The sequence below is a fragment of the Globicephala melas genome, chromosome 8 (genome assembly GCF_963455315.2).
Source record: "Globicephala melas chromosome 8, mGloMel1.2, whole genome shotgun sequence".
In the NCBI taxonomy this organism is placed as follows: Eukaryota; Metazoa; Chordata; class Mammalia; order Artiodactyla; family Delphinidae; genus Globicephala; species Globicephala melas.
The window spans coordinates 8796967-8816025 of NC_083321.1; the positions used below are offsets into that span (position 1 = coordinate 8796967).

The window sequence follows — 19059 nt, forward strand, 5'->3', positions numbered from 1 at the left end:
GAGAAACACAACCTGGGGCTATGGGAAGCCATCACATTGAACCCTGCCAGGAGGGCCCAGACAGCACCCCTCAGGCCTCTGGGGACCAGAAAAGATGAGAGAAGGGGCAGCTGGATGGAGTTTGAGCTCTCCAGGGCTGAGCCAGGGAAAGTCACAGAAGGCCACGCACAAAGGACACACTAAGGTGAGCAGAGCAAGGGCCCAGAGATGGAAGTGTCCAGGAAAGCCTGGGGCAAGGAGACAAGTCCTCAAAGGGGCAGGAGTCCAGGGGGCTGAAAGATGGAGGGAATGCCTAAAATGATCACATACTGGACCTGGAGGGTTTCTAGATAAGCTAGTCCAGAGTGAGTCAAGTATGTTCCTCAGATGCCAGCCCTAAAATATGCTCTACAGAAAACTGGTTCTGTGGTGAAGTCAGTTTGGAAAACTGCATGTTCTCTCTGCCTCTCAGAGATTTTTAGTGTACATTTGCCATTTAAAGGTTCTGATAGGCTCCTACAGTAAAGAAAGCCTAATGAATTTTCCATTTTATCATGGAAGTCTTTTTTCTTATAACTTACACCTACTAATGTCCTGCAACATAGACTTTGAGGAACAGTAGACTAGCCTCCCATTTTACTTCCAGGAAACCAAAGCTCAGAGGAGGAGAGTAATGTGCCCAGGGTTTCATGACCAGGAGAGGCAGAGCTGAGTAAAACCCCAGGTGTCCCATTTTCAAAGAACATCAGAGCTAGGAAAGTCCTCTGGGACCATCTAGTGCATCTAGTCCTTCTTTGCCTTTGCCCTCGGTTCCAGTTATGGATGGGTAGACTGAGGCTGGGAGAGGGGCCATGACTATTTCTCTCCCACAAGGTCTAGACTGGGCCCCCAACTTGACTCAGGCTGGTGCCCTGACAACTCTGGAACCAGATCATCCTCCCCAGCCAGGCCTACACTCGCCCCACTACGGCCAGCTCCCCCTGACCGTCCCTCGACCTTTCTTCACCTTTTTTCCTATTCTTAGGAAGTTCATGGACTCTGGTCTGTCCTGGTACCTTTCTCAGGATCATTTTATCTCCTCAGCTCATTCACCAACCCCACGGCTTCTGGGTCCTGGTTTCTCCTGTTCCCTCCCCAGTGTTGAACACAGTGCTGGGCATAGATTCCAGACTGTTCCCTCAGGATGGGGCTGCATTATCAATCAGGAGGAAGTAGGATATGTTATAGGCTGCGCTGTGTGGTTTTTAAACAGGAACTACTGGTTGACAGCTCTGGAGGCCTATCCCTGGAATGTAGGGCAAGGGAGCAAAAGATCCCCAGGAGGAGGGCTGAACTGGAGTGAGCTTTTCTTCCTGTCTTCCCCCCACCCCAGGTGGTTTGCAGAGTCAGCCCACTGGCTGTTGGCGGCAGGAAAGCTAGAGCAGGCTGAGCGTGTGCTCAAGGAAGAGGTTCGCATCCCTGGGAGAAAAACACAGAGATAAATACTCACCCCAGAAGTGAGGCAGCTTGAGGCCCAAGCAAGGCTGCTTCCCACCATCGAAAACCCAGACCCAGCCCGGCTTCCTCCCTCCCTCCCTGCACTGCCGCCATTTTCTGTTGGGAGGTCTCCCTTCAGACAAGGGCTTCCTTCCTCTGATATGCACCCAATCCCTCCCTTTCTGAGTCTCTGGTCCTCTGTGGGAAGGGGAAGAAGGGCAAGAAGGGTGGGGAAGTTTGGTCCCCCACCGCTGAGGGTTGTGTGCTCCCTACCCCTGCTGGCTGGGCACATCCCCTTCTCCACCTCCCCAGGGGACTCCAGCTTCAAGCAAACCACCGATGTGCCCGAGGGAAAGGCAGCTCCAGCCAGCAGGCCCCTCCCCCACCCTGGCCTCAGCCCTGGAGCTACGGGCCCTAACTCGATTGTGCACCGTTAATCACAGCGTGTGCCTGTGCCGGCCGGTGGAGTAAACAGGCGGCCTCCGAGGTCCACTCAAACTCATCAATCCCTGCCTTGGTCAGGCCTCCTTTGGCGCTGGGGCTGGCAGGAGGCACCAAGGGGGCGGGGAAGGAGGGCCATGGAACCAGGGTCGTGTTAGACCCTGGCAGAAAGTCTGGTTGCCCCACAATCCAGGGATATGGGTGAGGAGGAAAGGAGAGATGTGGGTACACTGACATTGACATTTGGGGGATCTGTAGGATAGGGGCAAAAGCAATGATCGGGAATCAACTGCCTAGCTCTGGGACTTAGGAGCCATTCGACCTTGACAGATTACAGAAACACTCAGTGCCTCAGTTTCCTCATCTATAAAATGGGGATAATAATCCTACCTACTTCCTCGGGTTGCTATGAAAATTAAATTAGTGGAAACAGGTACAACACTGAGAACGGTGCCCACACACAGTTGGGGCTATGTGTTTGTTAAATAAATGGGACAAGAGAATGAATGACTGGGAGAGACACCGGCTTAGCAAGTTCCGGCAATCCTCCTCTGCCTTATAAATGGCCTAAAGAGTTCTCATCCGGTTAGACTGCAAAACCTGCAAACTCTGGTGGAGCCAGGAGGGCAGCATGAGTTAACCTAACCTCTCTGGGCCTCAGTTTTCTGTCGAATGGACATCATAACTGCGCCTATAGCACGGAGTTGTTAGGAGGATTAAATGAGAAAGTTCATGAAAGCATTTACGAATGCGATAGCCAGTAGCGAGCGCTGCAAGGAAGGGCAGCCAGCTCTTGTTTCTTCCTAGAGCCGGATCTGCACCATCCTTTACCCACCCCTGCCAAAGAACGGTCCGCACTGTAGGCCATGAAGGATGAATGTGTACTATCATTTCTCTCCCTGCGAAGGAAAATGGGCGCTGGGCACCAGGCACACGCCAGCCCCTGGCACCCCGGCCTCTCGCTGCCCCGTTCCCGGGCACAGAGCTGGGCGGGCCGCTAGGGGGCGCTGCGGGAGGTGCGGAGCGCAGTGGGTACCGCTGGAGCGTCCCGGGCAGCCGGCGCTGAGGAGGGGAGGACCCCGAGCCGAGCCTGGGTGGTCCGCGATGCGGCAGGCGGGAAGGGCGAGAGGCAGCCCCCTGCCCACCGACGGACGTGCTGCGCCCGCGCGGGGGCTAGGCTGTCGCCGAGAGGTTGGTGGGAGAGTGAGCCGGCGTAGGCTCCACTCGCCTGGCTCCGTCCCACTCCTGTCCTTCGTGGGCTTCGAGCTTCGGTCTCCGCCTCGCTGGGGAACTCGAAGACAAAGCGTACACGCCCACGCGAGTCGGAGGGAGGGGTGTTACGAGGAAAAGAAGCAAATTTAGCTGTGTCGGGGGCAGGGGACCCCGAAATCGGTCTGCCTCCCCCGGTCACTCCCTGGGCGCGCGGACTCAGCTACAGAGAGTTTGGGAGAAGCCTTGGGCATCCGGTCCTCAGGGCCGGGATCCCGCCTGAAGTTTCCGCCCAAAGCTCCATACGATTTCTCTCCAGCAACCTCATGTCGTCCTAGTGCTGGGCCGGGGCCCCTATACCATGTGGCGGGAGACATGGGTGCCCAATGTCCACTGACCAAGCATAGCAAAGTCGACTCTGTTAATCAGATTTTTCGAGCTGTTTTTGGCCATAGAGATTTGAGCGAGAGGCACGGGCCTCCATAGTGCGAGGAAAAGTGCGCCTTTCCTCCATCCGGGCCGCACATCCACAGTGCGTCCAACTCCTAGGCGACAGCAAGTGACCTGGACTCCGAGGTCCTGTCCTCATAGGCAGGACAAAGAATGCTAACTGGCGCCCTGTGGGAACACAGTTCCGCCCCGCGGCCCAGTCCGGCCGGGATCCAGAGCTTCGTCCAGGATGCTTTGCCTCGGTTCTCAGCGATCACCACCACCGTCCGACCCCGGGCGTCCTGTTCACTCAGCCCCACCCGCCATAAGGACTAGGCAGCGCCTCGCAGGTTCAGGCGGCGCGAGGAGCCCGTCTCCGGGCCGCCCGAACCCATCCTTTCTTCGGAAGCTGACCTCGAGGCTTCGGGGCTGGTGGAGCGGGGCTCTTGAGGGCTCTCCACGTGCCCCGAGGCTCCCAGCACAGAGCCAGGCCGGGGAGGTGAAGCGCCCGGGAGGTGAAGGGGAGATTGTTTCTAAGAGGCTTAACTTCGGAACTAGACTCGGAAAACCCCGATTTCCTGTCCAAGATGATGCCTTTGTTGTGGCCACTTTCGCCCCGGCCTTCGGGCAGCAGGGACTGCGGGGGTCCCTTTCTAGGCCTGCTCTATCCGCAGCCCCGCCCTGGATTTTAGTTTCTCCTTTTAAATCTGGGAATTAGTCCCTCCCGGAATCGCCGCCGTCGGGAAGGTGAGACCGAGGGGGTAACGAGACTGGGGGCCTAAAGCAATGGGGGCTGGGAGGTGGGGGGCGGGATGGGGGCGGATCAAGGAAGGGTGCCCTGAGGACAACGGGCTGCCTCCCTCCTGGGGTCGGAATGGAGGTCACTTCCCACCGCGGGTGAGACCACCAACCCAGGCCCGTTCCAGAGGGCACTGAGGACCAACCAGCTCAGCTTCCTAGGTCTGGTGGGGGCCAAGAGGATAGCCCACTGCCGCCTCCTTCTCCCAGAACAGAGGAAGCAGCTCTGAGAAGCGGCAAGTTTATCTGGGTTTGAGGTCCTAAGGCGAGTTCAAGCCGAGGGTGAGGGTTAAACTGAGGGGCTGCGAGCGCGCAGCATGAGCGCGCTCACTTCCTTTCCCCACCCCCGCGCGGCATTCAGACGGGATCCCCGACCTTTTAAAAATGCTGTCACAGGTTTCTGGCATCCCTGAAACTGCAGCCTCCACGCTCCCACCCCGACCCCCGTCCCAGGATGCCCCCAGGCACACTGACCGCACCCCACACGAAACCCCCGGGGGATGCGCGCCGCTTATACATCTACTCATCTGTAAAATGGGAATAATAATAGAAGCTCCCTCAGAGAGCTGTTGTGAGAAACAAACTAGGTAATGAATTAGGAGCCCTTAGCAGCGCCTGGCACGTAGTAAGTGCTCAATACGAGTTATAAATAACGATGATAATGGTTGTCACTTGTAGCAAACGCCAGTGCCAAGTTTAACCTGCAACCGATGATCAAACAGGGCTGTCAGGAAAGTAGCTCTAGTGCCGTCGCTGATGAAACAGTCGTAGAGAGGGGCACCGACTTGCTCTGCGCGGTTCCACTGGCAAGAGGCAAACCTGGCTTCGCACCCGAGGCAGCTTCTCTCTTCGCCCACGTGAGGAAGCTGAGAGAGGGGCCCAGCCACGCGGGGCGACCCCGTGTTCCCTCGGTGGCCTGGAGGAGTGACCCCTCCGCCCAGCGACCAAAAACAGCAGCCGACAGGAGCCGATGCCCAGCGGTCCTGTACCGACCGGGGTCCCACGCGGCCGGAGAGAAAAGAGAACTGGCTGGGGTCAGGCCGGGCCGCGCGAGGGCGGCTGGGGGGCGCGCGGGGGCGCGGCTGGACCCCCACGTGCGCCGCCTGCCGCTGCTTAGCCGAGCCCTTTGTCGGGAGCAGCCGCGTTCGTGCAGCACTCGGTGGCTTAAAATAAAGACAATGTTCCCAGCCTCCCTGCGGCTAAATCCGGCGCGGGTGCGGGGGCGGTGAGAGAGCCGGGTGGGAGAGCTTCTCCCGGCCCTACCTCCCTTCTCCCTTCCTGCCTCAGTTTCCCCATCTGGTAAGGGGACCTAGCCAAGCCTGGGCCTAGAACAGCCATACAATCGGGGTTGGGGCGGGGGGCATCAACCCCCTGCCTCCGCGGCTGCACGGACTTAAGGCGCAAAAACCTCTTGGGACAAGAGGGGCGCTCAGGAGGAGGCAAGGGAAAGCTGGACACCCTCCTCTCCCGCCTACAAAATAAGTGTTTTTATTTCTAAAGGGACGTGTGCAGAGGCGGTGGGAGAAGAGAAGGGAGACCAAGGAGACTGGGGGGAGGGGGCAAGGAGAGAGCCTGATTCAGACTCGGAAATGGATGTTGAGCGTGGAGGCCTAACACCCACACACTCAGCCACGTGTACGCGCACAAGTACACGCAGCCCCACCGCGCGCACAAGCCGCAGCCGCAAACCGAGCACAACCCGGCAGGGGCAGCGGGAGTCCGCGGCCGCGGGCAGGGACTGGTGGAGCTCTGACCCGCCCCTGACCCGCCAGCTGACTCCGGAGTGGGAGGGGTTGCTCAGATTCCTCTCCAAGCGGCAGCATCTCCTGGACTTCGGAAGGGAGGGGTACTGGGCGCTTGCTCTCGCCTCAGCTGGCTTCGAGAAGCAGAGATGCCCCCACATGTACCTGCCACGTGTGCCCACCACTGGCATGATGGCTGCTGGCCACGCCCCAGGGACTCCAGTTTCTGCTCCACCGGCCTCCCTTGGCAACCGGGCTCCAGCCTGAGGAAGCCCCAGGTTACCCTCAGGCATCAGGATTGAGAGGGGGTGCTGGGTGGCGGAAAGGGCAGGGGGCAAGCGGTGGGGCATGTCCCAACCGCCTGACCCACTCCAGAGCCGTGGGCTCAGAGCCCGGGACCTGAGTGCAGACACTTGCCAACCACGTTTTAAACACGCCTCTCTGCTCTTCGGTTTTCTCATCTACATCGTGGGGATGACAGTTGACCTTGGTCCTTCCCACCTTCCATCCCAGGGCTTCAGCATGGCCCAGTGAAGCAAAGGCCCGACAGCCCAGCAGCAGCCTCCCCATGTCTGCTCCACGGTCAGCTCCCCAGGAGGTCTCAAGGGCCAGGTGAGGGTGGGGCAGGACCCAGGTCTCTAGAGCTAAAGGCCCCCAGGGGTTCTATCTCTGAGGAAACTCAACACAGAAATCCAAACCGGCCTGGGCGAGAGGGGTGCTGGCCAAGCTGTTGGGCTAAGGGATGTGGAGAGGAAGGGCAGGCTCATCACTTCCCAGGTGCACACCTGTGAGCCCCGAGTGGGAGTCAGGGGAGACGGAGTTTGACAAGCTGGGAGGAGAGCTGTCTGTCTGCCTGTCTGTCTTCCAAGTGGAAGCTGGGGGTGGAACAGGCAGGGTGGTAGAGGCTGCCTCCCTTGTCAGAATTAGCAAGTCCCACAGTTGGGCAACACTCAGACACACACCGAATACAGACACACACACGTCCCGGCTCCAGACCCACAGGGCGACACCTGCATTTACACCGGCTGCGTGATGACATGCGACTCAGGGACACACATGTGCGGGGCACTCAGCAACGCGTGGAGCAGGCATACGGCCCCCCACTCGTCCCCGCAAACCAGACACCCGTGTGCCCTCACACCCAGCTGTGTGGCAGGGACAGAAAACAGCGCACCGCCCAGCATGCGGGCTCATCCGTTCGGCCCCGGGCGGGTGAGCCAGCCCTCTGGGTCTGTTCCAAGTTGGAGCCTCTCACGTGAGGCCCAATGTGTCATTTCCAAACAGAAGGAATCTAGCTCCTTCGCAGTAGGGAGGAAGAGCAGGGTGTGGGGCTGGGCGGGCGGGCGCGTGGGCATGTGCAGGGGGCAGGGCGTATGTGGAGGGAAACAGGCATGCGAATGCCGGGGTGTGTATGGTGGGGCATGGTGCACGCGGGTTGGGGTCTCTAAGGTTGGGTGGGGGAAGGAGCCCGGGAAACAGTATGCCTTTGTGAGGGTGTACGTGTGTGTGTGTGTGCGCGCGCGTGTGCGTGCGCCGCCGAGTCTGTGTGCATTGGGTGTGGGTGTTTGTCTCCCTGTATCTGCCTTCTCTCCTGTTCTGGACTTTTAGCCTTCCTGGGCTCATCTTCCTCATGCCCTACACCCTCCCTCTCAGGACTCGAATTTGGTGCCCTAGTGGAGAAGGGGGCCACGCTCCAGGACCCAGTCCAACCCCAGACGCTGCCTGAGGCTTCCCTCCAGCTCCCCCTCCCTTCCTTTCCTCTCTTTTCTCCCTCCCTCTCTTTCTCTTCCTCCCTCCCCCCCCCCAGGCTGGCGTGCCAGGGGGTGGGACATGCCAATCACTAGCTGTGCTTCTCCGGCTGCCAGCACAGGGCACAGCTCCCCCCAGGAGCCAGGTGTTTGGGTCCCTGGAGACACCGTCGGCCCCCGGAGAGGCAGTGGAACTGAGGAACCTTCAGACCTCTCTCCAGCCCCATGGTGAGTACATTTGGGAGGGGCTCCACCGAGGTGGGGGCAGGAGAAGCAGGGTCCTTGAGCAACGCAGGGACCAGAACCAGAAGGAAATGGGGATGGACCCCAGACAGACGAGGGGGCCAGGGAGGGCTCTAGAGGCCAAGGGGGCTCTGTAGCTTTGCACACTGGCTGCTCCAAGTACCCCATCTCCTGGCTTCGAGTGGATACACCTAATGTTTTTCTGGGATTCAGCTGGGAAAGGAGATGGAAACCCCCTTAGGAAACTGGACCTGGAGCCCAGAGGGGATTAGGTTGCCACATAGCAGGCAGAATCCCCAAATCCCAGGGACAGAGCGGGGAGGGCAGGGGGCCAGGGGGTAGCCCTTGCCACCAGGATCCTGTGGGAAGTTGACCCCCCAAAAAACTGGGGTGCCAGTCCCAGAACCTCCTCCTCTCCTCCCTCAGGGAACCCTGAATCCCACCACCCCCATCCACCTTCAACCCCTCCAAGATGGACTGAACCAGGCTGCTGGCCCGATGGACAAGCAGGATACCAAGGTGGGTGCCGGGCCAGAAGCCAGCAGGAGACCATGTCAAGAGCTCCCGGGCTCTTGGGGCGTATGGGCACATGGATGGCCGTGCCAGCCAGGGAACACGGTCCCGGTGTGTGCAGCCACCCAGAGGGCCCTCCCTATGTTCATAGCACCTTGGGCTCCCGCAGGGCAGGTCTCAACCCTAAGTCCAGGTGATGCATAGTTACTAATGGGTACCCATGCCAGGTACCCATCCTAGGACCCCCAGAGCACAATGTGGGGATGGGCTGGAGGCCAGGAGCTCTGATTCTCGCAGAGTGCCAGCTCCTGAGCTGGCAGCTGGGGAGGGGTCGGGCGGCGTTCACTGGGTCACTCAGACAAATGCTGCCTGGGGTTATCAGTGCCAGTGGACAGGGGTTCACTGCTTCCCACAAAACATACCTGCGGACTGACCCAGGGCCTCCTGCCCAACTGGCCGGAAGCAGCCGGACAGTCTCCTGCCCCTGAGAAATCAGCTGCTCACTGAGCTGTCAGGTACGAGTTAGTTCTCTGCCCCTTGACCTCAGCCACCAGGCAAGCCATGATCGCCACTTCATTCCGGAAGGCAGGGGAGGAAATGACGAAATGGGGCTGCAGAAGGTGTGACTCTTGGCTCTTCGGCTGGGGCCTGGAGGTCTGAGAACTAGATTCCCAAGTGCGAAGAGGAGTCAGAGTGTCAAGAAGGGAGTAGGTAGAGGTCACATCAGACTTAAAAGGAGCCTCCCCATCGTACAGATGGAGAGACTGAGGCTGAGGAAGGGGAAGGGATGTGCTCATGGTCACAGAAGGGATATTTAGGGGTGCAGCTGGGGCTTGGACACCATACTCCTCACCCTCAGCACAGCGCTGAACTCCTACCTCCCTGATCAGGATGACAGGGTGGGGGAAGCAGCGAGCTCTGTGAACGGGAGCTTGGGCTTCTGGGCGGGCGGGGGAGAGGTGGGTGAATATCTCCCTAGGTTTCCGTTCTGCTGTGATGCCATGGTGATGCCTAGAAAGATGGAGGAGGGAGGGAGGGAGGGAGAGACAAGAAAGGAAATGGGGAGGGGAGCGGGGAGGGGAGCGCAAGGAGTGAAGAGCAGGGGGCATGTGGAGTGTAGAACGAGGGGCAGGGCACTTCTGATGCCACCTGGCAGAGTGAGGTCTAGGGCCCAGCCTGCTAACTGCCAGGCTCTGACATGGTCCGGCTGAAGTTGGGCAACTGGTTAAGGTCCACCAACAGGGAGGGTATGTGGCACTGATTCTAAGGCTGACGCTCCTCTTCCGGTTCAGCCATGCGTTTATGAAAATTTAACTGATGGCTGCTGCCCTCCGCAGGGCTAGTTGGCACTCCCAGTGGTGACTGTTGAGCCTGAAAAGGTGATAGATTGTATCAGTTCACCCCTTCCTTTCCAAGGCCAGACATCAGAGGTGGAAGTTTTATGTACTTTTAATGGTGCTACCTTCAGAGAAAAATTAAGCCCGGGGGAGAGAGCCACCTCTGACAGGCTGGCTTCTGGGTTAAGGCCCCAGCAGAAGGGACAGGCCAGTAGGCCTGGCCAGAGGAGCGCCCTCGATGCACTTGTGAGGTCCCAGGTGCCCAGCCCCACATCCCTCACCTCGTACCTCCTTCTCCCCGATATCGTCCATTCTCTCCAGCCAGGGTTCTGCCGTCTTCCACGTCCAGAATCACAAGATGGCTTCACTCCCCACTCCTGAATCTCTTCCCCAGCACCCCCTCATTCTCTGCCTCCCCTTCTGCTCTCTTTGGCCAGTGGTAAGATTCAGAAAGCCCTAGTGTTCAGGAATCCCTCTCCCCAGCAATCTCTCCCCTCCCCCTTCCTCTCACCAACCAGATGCCCGGCCCCCGGGGATTGGTCCAGGACGCTGGCGGTCAACAGTCTGGCCTGCTCTGCTAGAGGCTCTGACCTCATCCCTTAACTCTTTGAGCCCAGGCTGAAGTTTTCCTCCCCAACGCTGACAGGCGCCATCCCATGCCCATGCCTGTCCTGTTACCTCACTCGACTTCCCCACAGCAGGTGAGGCAGGGTTTCCTTGGTCCATTTTACAGATAAGGATGTTCTTGGGTATTTTGCTCTCAAGCCAGGTAGGGCCTCACCGAGGGGACAGGCACCTGGCAGGTGAAGGGATGCAGGAACTGGACAGAGCAGAGACACCACACTCTGCAGCCAGTTCAAACTGCCATGCCCTCACCCCCACCGCCGCAGGCTCATCCTCGTGCCCGAAGTCCCAAAGCCAATCAGGAGAATTCCGTGTACACATTCACGGATTCACTCCACAGATATTTACTGAGCAACTGATGTGTGCCAAGCAAAGAGCTACAGCTGGGCCACCCCCTTCCCATAGCACTGTGATCATACATCCCTAGAGAGATGACAGACACTGTCACACACATACACACACAGAGGCCAGATTCTAAAGGAAGGACTGATTCCTCCCTATTGACTGATTCAAACTAGGGTTTGGCCAATCTAGCTAGTCAAAGTGGGCAAGGAGGCTCTGCACCCCCCAATCCCCACAGCAGTTTAGGGTAGGGGCCCAAGAGGTTAGCCCCAGAGGCAGACTACCTGGGTCCAAATCCTGGCTGCACCGCTGATGAGCTGTCAGGCCCTTAAGGTCTGAAAGCCTCACTGCCCCTTTTGCAAATTGAAGATAACAGAACCTACTTCCCAAGGGTTTGTAACAGGTCAATTAAATCATGTATGTAACGCTTAGAGCCGTGTCTGGTTATAGTAAGCAGTCTGTAAATATTAGTTGCTGTGATATTATTAATAATATTATTAAAAGCTCCCAACAACCTTCATCAGGAAGCCACAGCGCTGGGCAGAAAAGCACCGCCTGCTTCCTTTCCGCCTTCCTGTACCCCAGACACCCTCAGAGGATGAGTCCCAACCCATCCTCACCAAGACTCACCCTCATTATTTCTTATTCTCACTCAGCAATGCACACACCCTCACATACAAACACTCATCCTACAGGAGGGTGACCACGTCAGGACAATCACTTGCCCAAGGTCACACAGCAAGACAAGAGCAGAGATGGGGCTTGAAGCAGAGGCAGTGCAAGGACTTCCTTGAGGAGTCTCCCCGGCAGGCCCTGCAATCCTCATTTACCAACTCCCCCAACCCCATGGATGTTTTCACAGAATATGCTATGCAAATACAGCTTCCAGCCCCCCTTTCAACCAGACGGCTAACCCTAAGCCCCTCCTTCGTAGAAATTCTGGAGCTGCGGCTGAACCCTGGCACCCTGACTTTCAGCCCAGAGCTTGTCCCCGCAGGGGAATCAGCCACAATCACCGGAAGCCATGTTCCTTCTCAGCCATCAACTCGCTGACCCTTCAGTAGCCTTGAAGAGGCAGAGGATTGCCCCCAATAAGGAGATAAGGAGACTCACCCAAGGTCACACAGCAAGGACCAGAGCAGGAACCTTATCTGGAGCAAATTACTGTCCAAGAGGGGTTTGGGGGAGGACTCCCACTTCTGATGGTGGAGGAAGGGCAGAGTCATTGACAGCCCTGTTCTTGGGCTGAATCTCAGGGGCTCAGAAGGTCCAGGGGGTGGCAAGAACCAGGGTCCAGTTCCCCAGAACTTCTGCCCTTCTCCTTCCCCGAGCTGTCCCCAATGGGAGCCCATAGGTGGGGCAGAGAGGGTCCACCAAGCGGAAGGAGTGCAGGCATTGGAGCCTGCAGGTCCCGGGCTGAGAGGAGCTGAGTGAGCCTTCAGCCTTTGCAGCCTCACCTCTAGGATGTGGTCCATTTCACAGATGAGGGTATTCTTGGCTAGTTTTCAAGCTATTTTGAGATCTTGATGCTCTCGAGCCATCTTGAGATCTTGGTTTCAGGAGCCTGTAAACTCTCCCCAGATGTCAGCCTGCTCCAACTCCTCCACCGTACAGATGAGCAGTCTGGGGACCAGAGAGGGGCTGTGCCTGGGGTCTGGAGGGGAAGGGGCAGGTAAGAGTTCGCTGAGTAGTGGATCGGAATGAGGAGATGGGAATAATAGCAGAGGCCTTTGACTGAGTGTCATTTCAGTGCCAGGCACTTTGGATACTATTATCCCCATCGGCTCAGGGATGCAGGGCTGCAGGGAAGCAAAGGTTAAGTCGTTGCCGATGATCACACAGCTAGGAAGGGACAGCTTGGAGATTCAAACCTAGGGCTGTGGTCCGCAATGCAGGAATTAGGGTGAGGCAAGTGAGGTACTCGCCTTGGAGCAAAATTTCAAGGTGGGGGGCTCACAAAAATACCTCACTAGTCAAGATAAATAATATTGTAATGTAATATTTTTAAAAATCAAATAGCAAACTACAGCCCACAGGTGGTCTGCTTTTGCAAATCAAGTTTTGTCAGAACCAGGACCAGGATTAGTGCGAGGCAAGGGTGATAGGGGTGTTTGTGCAAGTGCGGGGTTGGATCCTGTCTTGGTTTAAAATTGTGTTCATGATGGATGTTTTGCATTGATTTCTATTCTTTAAATATTTCATTAAAATGTTATTTTCTTGATTGACTGAGTTTGGGGCATCTCCTTAAATTTTGCACCTAAGACAAGTGCCTCACTCCCCCCGCCCTAGTCCTAGCCCTGCTGTGGCATAAGGGCCATGTACAATGGCAGAACACTTGGCCACAACGCGCCCAGACAGACGGGAGGCCCCTACGGCTGTGGAGGGTACAGCCTCTCACGCCCTAAAGCTCCTCTTCTGACCCAGCCTTTGCACATCTTGGCCCAGGAAGCCGCTGGGGGCTACAGAGCTGCTCCGGGGCACCCAGGGGCTGGGGGGTGAGGCAGCACCCAGTCTAGGAATCGGGAGGCCTTGAGCTACACAATGCCTTCTTCCCTTTCTTCTCTGGGCCTCAGTTGCTCGATTTCTGCAATGGGCACAAACAGCACTGAGACCAGAAGATCAAAGGGACAAGAGTTGTTCAGAGTCACCTTGTCAAGGGTGGTTCCCACCAGCGGCCTCACGGGGAAAAGGCCCAGCACCCGCAGTCTGATCTCAGCCTCCCGCCCAGCGCCTGACTTTGGTTAAAGGCGGAGGATACAACAAAACTCAGTAAGCAAGATAAATCATATTTTAATGTAATATTTCTTAGTTCAAATTGGCAAACTATGGCCCCCAGGCCGACCATCAGTTTTTATAAATAAAGTTTCATAGGAACAGACTGCCTGGGCCCCAATCCTGGTTCCTACCTTAGCTGTGTGACCTTGTGCATATTCTCATGCTTTTCTCAGCCTCAGTTTCTTCATCTGTAAGATGGAGAGAAAAACAACCCCTAGGTCATAGGTTCCCCATTAAGGTTAAGTGAGATAGGGCACATAAGTGCTCTGAGCGGCGACTGGCCCTCAGGGATGCTAAATAATAGCAATGACCGTTATTATTTGTTGCTGTTGTCCCAGTATTAGATTTTTTTTTTTCTTCTGGCTGTGCCACTTGGCATGCGGGATCTTAGTTTCCCGACCGGGGATTGAACCCATGGCCCCTGCAGTGGAAGTTCAGAGCCCTAAGCACTGGACCGCCAGGGAATTCCCCATAGTATTAGAAATTTTTAATCAAAGAAGCAGACACTGGGCTTCCCTGGTGGCACAGTAGTTGAGAGTCCGCCTGCCGATGCAGGGGACGCGGGTTCGTGCCCTGGTCCGGGAAGATCCCACATGCCGCGGAGCGGCTGGGCCCATGAGCCATGGCCGCTGAGCCTGCGCGTCCGGAGCCTGTGCTCCGCAACAGGAGAGGCCACAACAGTGAGAGGCCCGCGTACCGCAAAAAAAAAAAAAAAAAAAAAAAGAAGCAGACACTTCTAGGCAGGAGGGAGCCCTCGCTACTACCCGTGCTAAGAGTCAACGGGAACTTAGTGCTTACCATGGACCAGGGCTGTTCTAAGTACTTTATATCTATTGACTCTTTAAGCCTCGCGATAATTCCTCGATGTATTAGCTAGGGACTAACATTATCCCCGTTTGTCAGTTGAGGAAACTGAGGCACATAACAGTTATATCGCTAGCGGAGACCACACACCCAGTATGTGGTGTAGCCTGGATTCAGATGCGGACAGTCTGACTCCAGAGTCTGGGTCCTTCAACCGGGACGTCACCTGTGCCCCCTCACGTGCAAATTGTCCCAGACACACAAGCACTGACAGCCACAGCTTTTCGTGCTTGTTCTGTCACACTCTGAATTCATGCTGAGAGTTGCTGTCACACACACTGACAGTACACCCAAGTCACACACCGCCGAGGCATCCGTCATGCGGCGACCCCCCCACAGACTCTCTGTCACAGACCAGGTCCCAAGAAACATCAGGGCTTGCCGGGCCCAACGTCTCTCCCTTGGAATTTTTCCAACAATACAGCCCCTGAAGCCACAGCTGCAGCTAGGAGGAGACCCCAATCTCTTCAACACACGGAAGGATGCCTGAAGCCCAGAACAGGAAGGAAGCAGTCAACACATACAGCAGCGAGGCCGTGGCTGAGCGGTCGAGGCCTCTGCCCGGCCAGTGGTCACTAAGAGCTGTGGCTTTTCTCTCGTCCCACCCTGAGTGCCTGAGCTGCACTCCAGCTTCAGGAAAAGTCTGGGGCATCTTCTGGTTCCCCTTGCTTTCCTCCACTCAGCTGGGGCCCAGGAACCGAGTGGGGAGGTAGAGGAGTCCTCCCACACCTCATCTGGGGCCAGACCCCCGCTTATCTGGGAGCTGAGGCCCTCGCGCCTGCTGCCTGCTTTTACTCTGGATCGTCAACCACCGGCAAGTGTCCAGGCCCAGCACAACGTCCCCCGCTGCCCCCACTGAGGGTCCGATCCAGCCCCAAACTGCGCACAAGCACACACACTCAGGCGCACACACGCAGCACCCCTCTGCTCCCACCTCTTCCCCCTGTCTTCTCTGGAGCCCTCCCCCGCCTTCCCATCTCTCCTTATTTGATGGAAGAATCCCACCGGGTCTTCACGTGCTCCGAGAGTGAGCGAGGGAGGTGGGTTCTGATCACATGCACCACCTGTGTCGCCACGGCCAGGTCTTGGAGTTGCTCGGAGCCACGGTCGCCTCAGTGAAATGGGGACCGTAAGAGACCTTCCTCCTACAAATGTTCAACAATTAAATTAGGTAATTCAGTTAAGTGCTTAGCACTGTTTCTGGCATGTAGTAACTACTCAGTAAATGAGAGCTTTAATAAAATTGAGTGAAATGCTTTGAAAATTTGGCAATCCCGTATACAAAGCGAGTCTCCCCACTCCTGCCACGTGATCAAGACAAGCGTTAGTAGCGATTTCCCAATGAGAAAATTGAGGCTCCGCGTCTGAATGGTGGAGTGGGAATGAGGACTCAGATCTCTGGATTCCAAAGCCATCCCCTCCCCCTGTGCTGCTGGTAAATCCATTCAAGGCTGGGAAAGTGCATTAAAAGTGACCTGGTGTGGGCACCAGTAAGGGGGGTGTGACGCTGTCTGGCCCGCAGCTCCGAGAAGGCAGAGGCTTTGCTGCCGGCACCTTCCACTCTGGACTCTGGGAGACGTCCAGCAGCCCAACCCAAGCCCGTGTCCTCTCTTTTCAGGTGATGACCGCCCCCGAGGAAGGCCTGTACTGTGACTAGAGGAAGGGGCTGTCCCCCATCGACCCCGCCCAGCCACCATGAATACCTCAGCCCCACCCGCCGTCAGCCCCAACATCACCGTCCTGGCACCGGGAAAGGGTCCCTGGCAAGTGGCCTTCATCGGGATCACCACGGGCCTCCTGTCACTGGCCACGGTGACCGGCAACCTGCTGGTACTCATCTCCTTCAAGGTCAACACGGAGCTCAAGACGGTCAACAACTACTTCCTGCTGAGCCTGGCCTGTGCCGACCTCATCATTGGCACCTTCTCCATGAACCTCTACACCACATATCTGCTCATGGGCCACTGGGCTCTGGGCACGCTGGCCTGTGACCTCTGGCTGGCCCTGGACTACGTGGCCAGCAATGCCTCGGTCATGAACCTGCTGCTCATCAGTTTTGACCGCTACTTCTCCGTGACCCGGCCCCTGAGCTACCGCGCCAAGCGCACACCCCGCCGGGCGGCCCTGATGATCGGCCTGGCCTGGCTGGTTTCTTTCGTCCTCTGGGCCCCAGCCATCCTCTTCTGGCAGTACCTGGTAGGGGAGCGGACGGTGCTGGCCGGGCAGTGCTATATCCAGTTCCTGTCCCAGCCCATCATCACCTTTGGCACAGCCATGGCTGCCTTCTACCTCCCCGTCACGGTCATGTGCACGCTCTACTGGCGCATCTACCGGGAGACAGAGAACCGGGCCCGGGAGCTGGCGGCCCTGCAGGGCTCCGAGACGCCGGGGAAGGGGGGCGGCAGCAGCAGCAGCTCAGAGAGGTCCCAGCCAGGGGCTGAGGGCTCCCCGGAGACCCCTCCAGGGCGCTGCTGCCGCTGCTGCCGGGCCCCCCGGCTGCTCCAGGCCTACAGCTGGAAAGAGGAGGAGGAGGATGAAGGCTCCATGGAGTCACTCACGTCCTCGGAGGGTGAGGAGCCCGGCTCTGAGGTGGTGATCAAGATGCCCATGGTGGACCCCGGGGCGCAGGCCCCCCCCAAGCAGCCGCCCCGGAGCTCCCCGAATACGGTCAAGAGGCCGACCCGGAAGGGGCGTGAGCGAGCGGGCAAGGGCCAGAAGCCCCGTGGGAAGGGGCAGCTGGCCAAGCGGAAGACCTTCTCGCTGGTCAAGGAGAAGAAGGCGGCTCGGACCCTGAGCGCCATCCTGCTGGCCTTCATCCTCACCTGGACACCGTACAACATCATGGTGCTGGTGTCCACTTTCTGCAAGGACTGTGTCCCCGAGACCCTGTGGGAGCTGGGCTACTGGCTGTGCTACGTCAACAGCACCATTAACCCCATGTGCTACGCGCTCTGCAACAAGGCCTTCCGGGACACCTTCCGCCTGCTGCTGCTCTGCCGCTGGGACAAGCGTCGCTGGCGCAAGATCCCCAAGCGCCCCGGCTCTGTGCACCGCACCCCCTCCCGCCAATGCTGAGGGCCCCTCGCCTGCGTCCCTCCACCCCAGGCCCCGGTGGAAAGCGGGCAGGCGCTGTGACCTCAGACCCAGGGCCCTGCTCGGGCCCCACCAGCCTTCCCGGGCCCCTAGGTCACCTTCCTGCACAGCCCAGGGAGACCCTGCCAACTTTCCAAATTTTGCTGTTCCCAGGCAGGGAGGGGCACCCGGGGAACTGGTTTTTCTGTTCCCTGCTGGGTGGGAATGGGCCCTTCACCAGGAAGAAGGCCCAGGAGGAGGGTCCGGGCTTTGGCTTCCTTGTTTGTGTTTAGACAGGAAGTCCATCCAGGGCCAGCAGTGCGGGCCAGGAGAAAGGAGATTTAGCTGTGCAGTCATCCTTGGCCCAGGGGCTGGCCTGGATTGAGCGGGAGACGGCACCCCCTGCCAGCAGGGAACTGACACCAACCACTGAGACAGAAGCGTGGCTCAAAGGGAGCATCCCCCGCCCTCCCCGGGGACCCCCTCCCTCCCCAGGCACAGCCCACTCTGCTGGGCCCTAGGCACACTCTCTGGGATTATCCAGCCTCCCTACACATGTCCCCAGAGTGTCCCTAGGTGGGTCACCCCCAAGGCACATGTCCAAGCATCAGCAGGACAATGACACCAGAGGGGACCAGCATGGTTAGTCACCCCGTCCAAGTCCCGAGGCAGCATCAGGACCAGGCGCCAGGTGTCCCACCTGTCCCACTGTGTCATTTCCCTGGGAGTGAGGGGCAGGGGTGCCTGCTGTCCAGCCCCACACCTATACCCCCTGCCCCAGAGAAACCCTCAGTCCCACCCTCCCTGGCTCACAGACGCCACCTGGAGAGATCTGTTCCATCAGATCTAGCCAGGCCTCCCGCATGCTGCCTGCCTCCGGCCCCACCCCACACCGGCCTGGCCCAGCCAACAGGTTCTCTGCTGTGAGCTCCCCAATCCGACCCATGCATGGCCTCCCAGCCACCCTTATCTCCAGGCCCAGGTCCCAAATGTTCTTTCCTCCTGACCTCAGCAAGTGCTGAGTCTGTGAATAAAGCCACATAACCAGCGGGCGCTAAGGGGCCTTCTTCCCTGTGTTGGCTCTTTTTTTTTTTTTTTTTTAATTTGGCCACACCTCGAAGCCTGCGGGATCTTAGTTCCCCACAGGGATGGAACTCATGCCCCCTGCAGTGGAAGCGAGGAGTCCTAACCACTGGACCACCCGGGAATTCCCTCTAGGACCTGGTCTGAAGCCAGGGCAGGATGGGGCAGGGAGGGTCCAAGCACCATAAGAAATGGGTCACTGCCCTGAGAGTGGTCTCAGGAGGGGCAGCACAGAGTGGCTGGATCTACTGAAACCTGTGGGCCCAGCACCTAGGGTCCCCGGCTCAGGTGAGTAGGGCTGTAGTGGGCAGAGCTGTCTCCCGGAAGCAAAGTTGCTGAGCGGTTATATTTTACTACAGTGAAAGATGCAAATTAGAGTCAGCA

The 19059-nt window shown here is 57.9% G+C and overlaps 1 protein-coding gene across 5 annotated transcripts; it reads left to right on the forward strand.

Moving 5' to 3' along the window:
- Nucleotides 1-7013: 7013 nt before the first annotated feature.
- CHRM1 (cholinergic receptor muscarinic 1) lies at nt 7014-18659 on the forward strand. 5 transcript variants are annotated; one of them, XM_060303059.1, is made up of 4 exons: nt 7014-7286; nt 7728-8050; nt 8492-8584; nt 16139-18659. In XM_060303059.1, the coding sequence occupies exon 4, from the start codon at nt 16216-16218 to the stop codon at nt 17593-17595; it is 1380 nt and encodes a 459-aa protein (XP_060159042.1). In that variant the 5' UTR covers nt 7014-7286; nt 7728-8050; nt 8492-8584; nt 16139-16215; the 3' UTR covers nt 17596-18659. The 5 variants fall into 5 exon arrangements, with proteins under 5 accessions (XP_060159042.1, XP_060159044.1, XP_060159043.1 ...); XM_060303061.1 differs by having other exon boundaries at nt 7940-8050; XM_060303060.1 differs by lacking the exon at nt 7014-7286 and adding an exon at nt 7403-7479.
- The last annotated feature ends 400 nt before the right edge of the window (nt 18660-19059 follow it).

What these genes read in the sequence shown, in the direction of transcription:
- CHRM1 (XM_060303059.1), top strand. Translation starts at nt 16,216, where the DNA reads ATGAATACCTCAGCCCCACCCGCCGTCAGCCCCAACATCACCGTCCTG.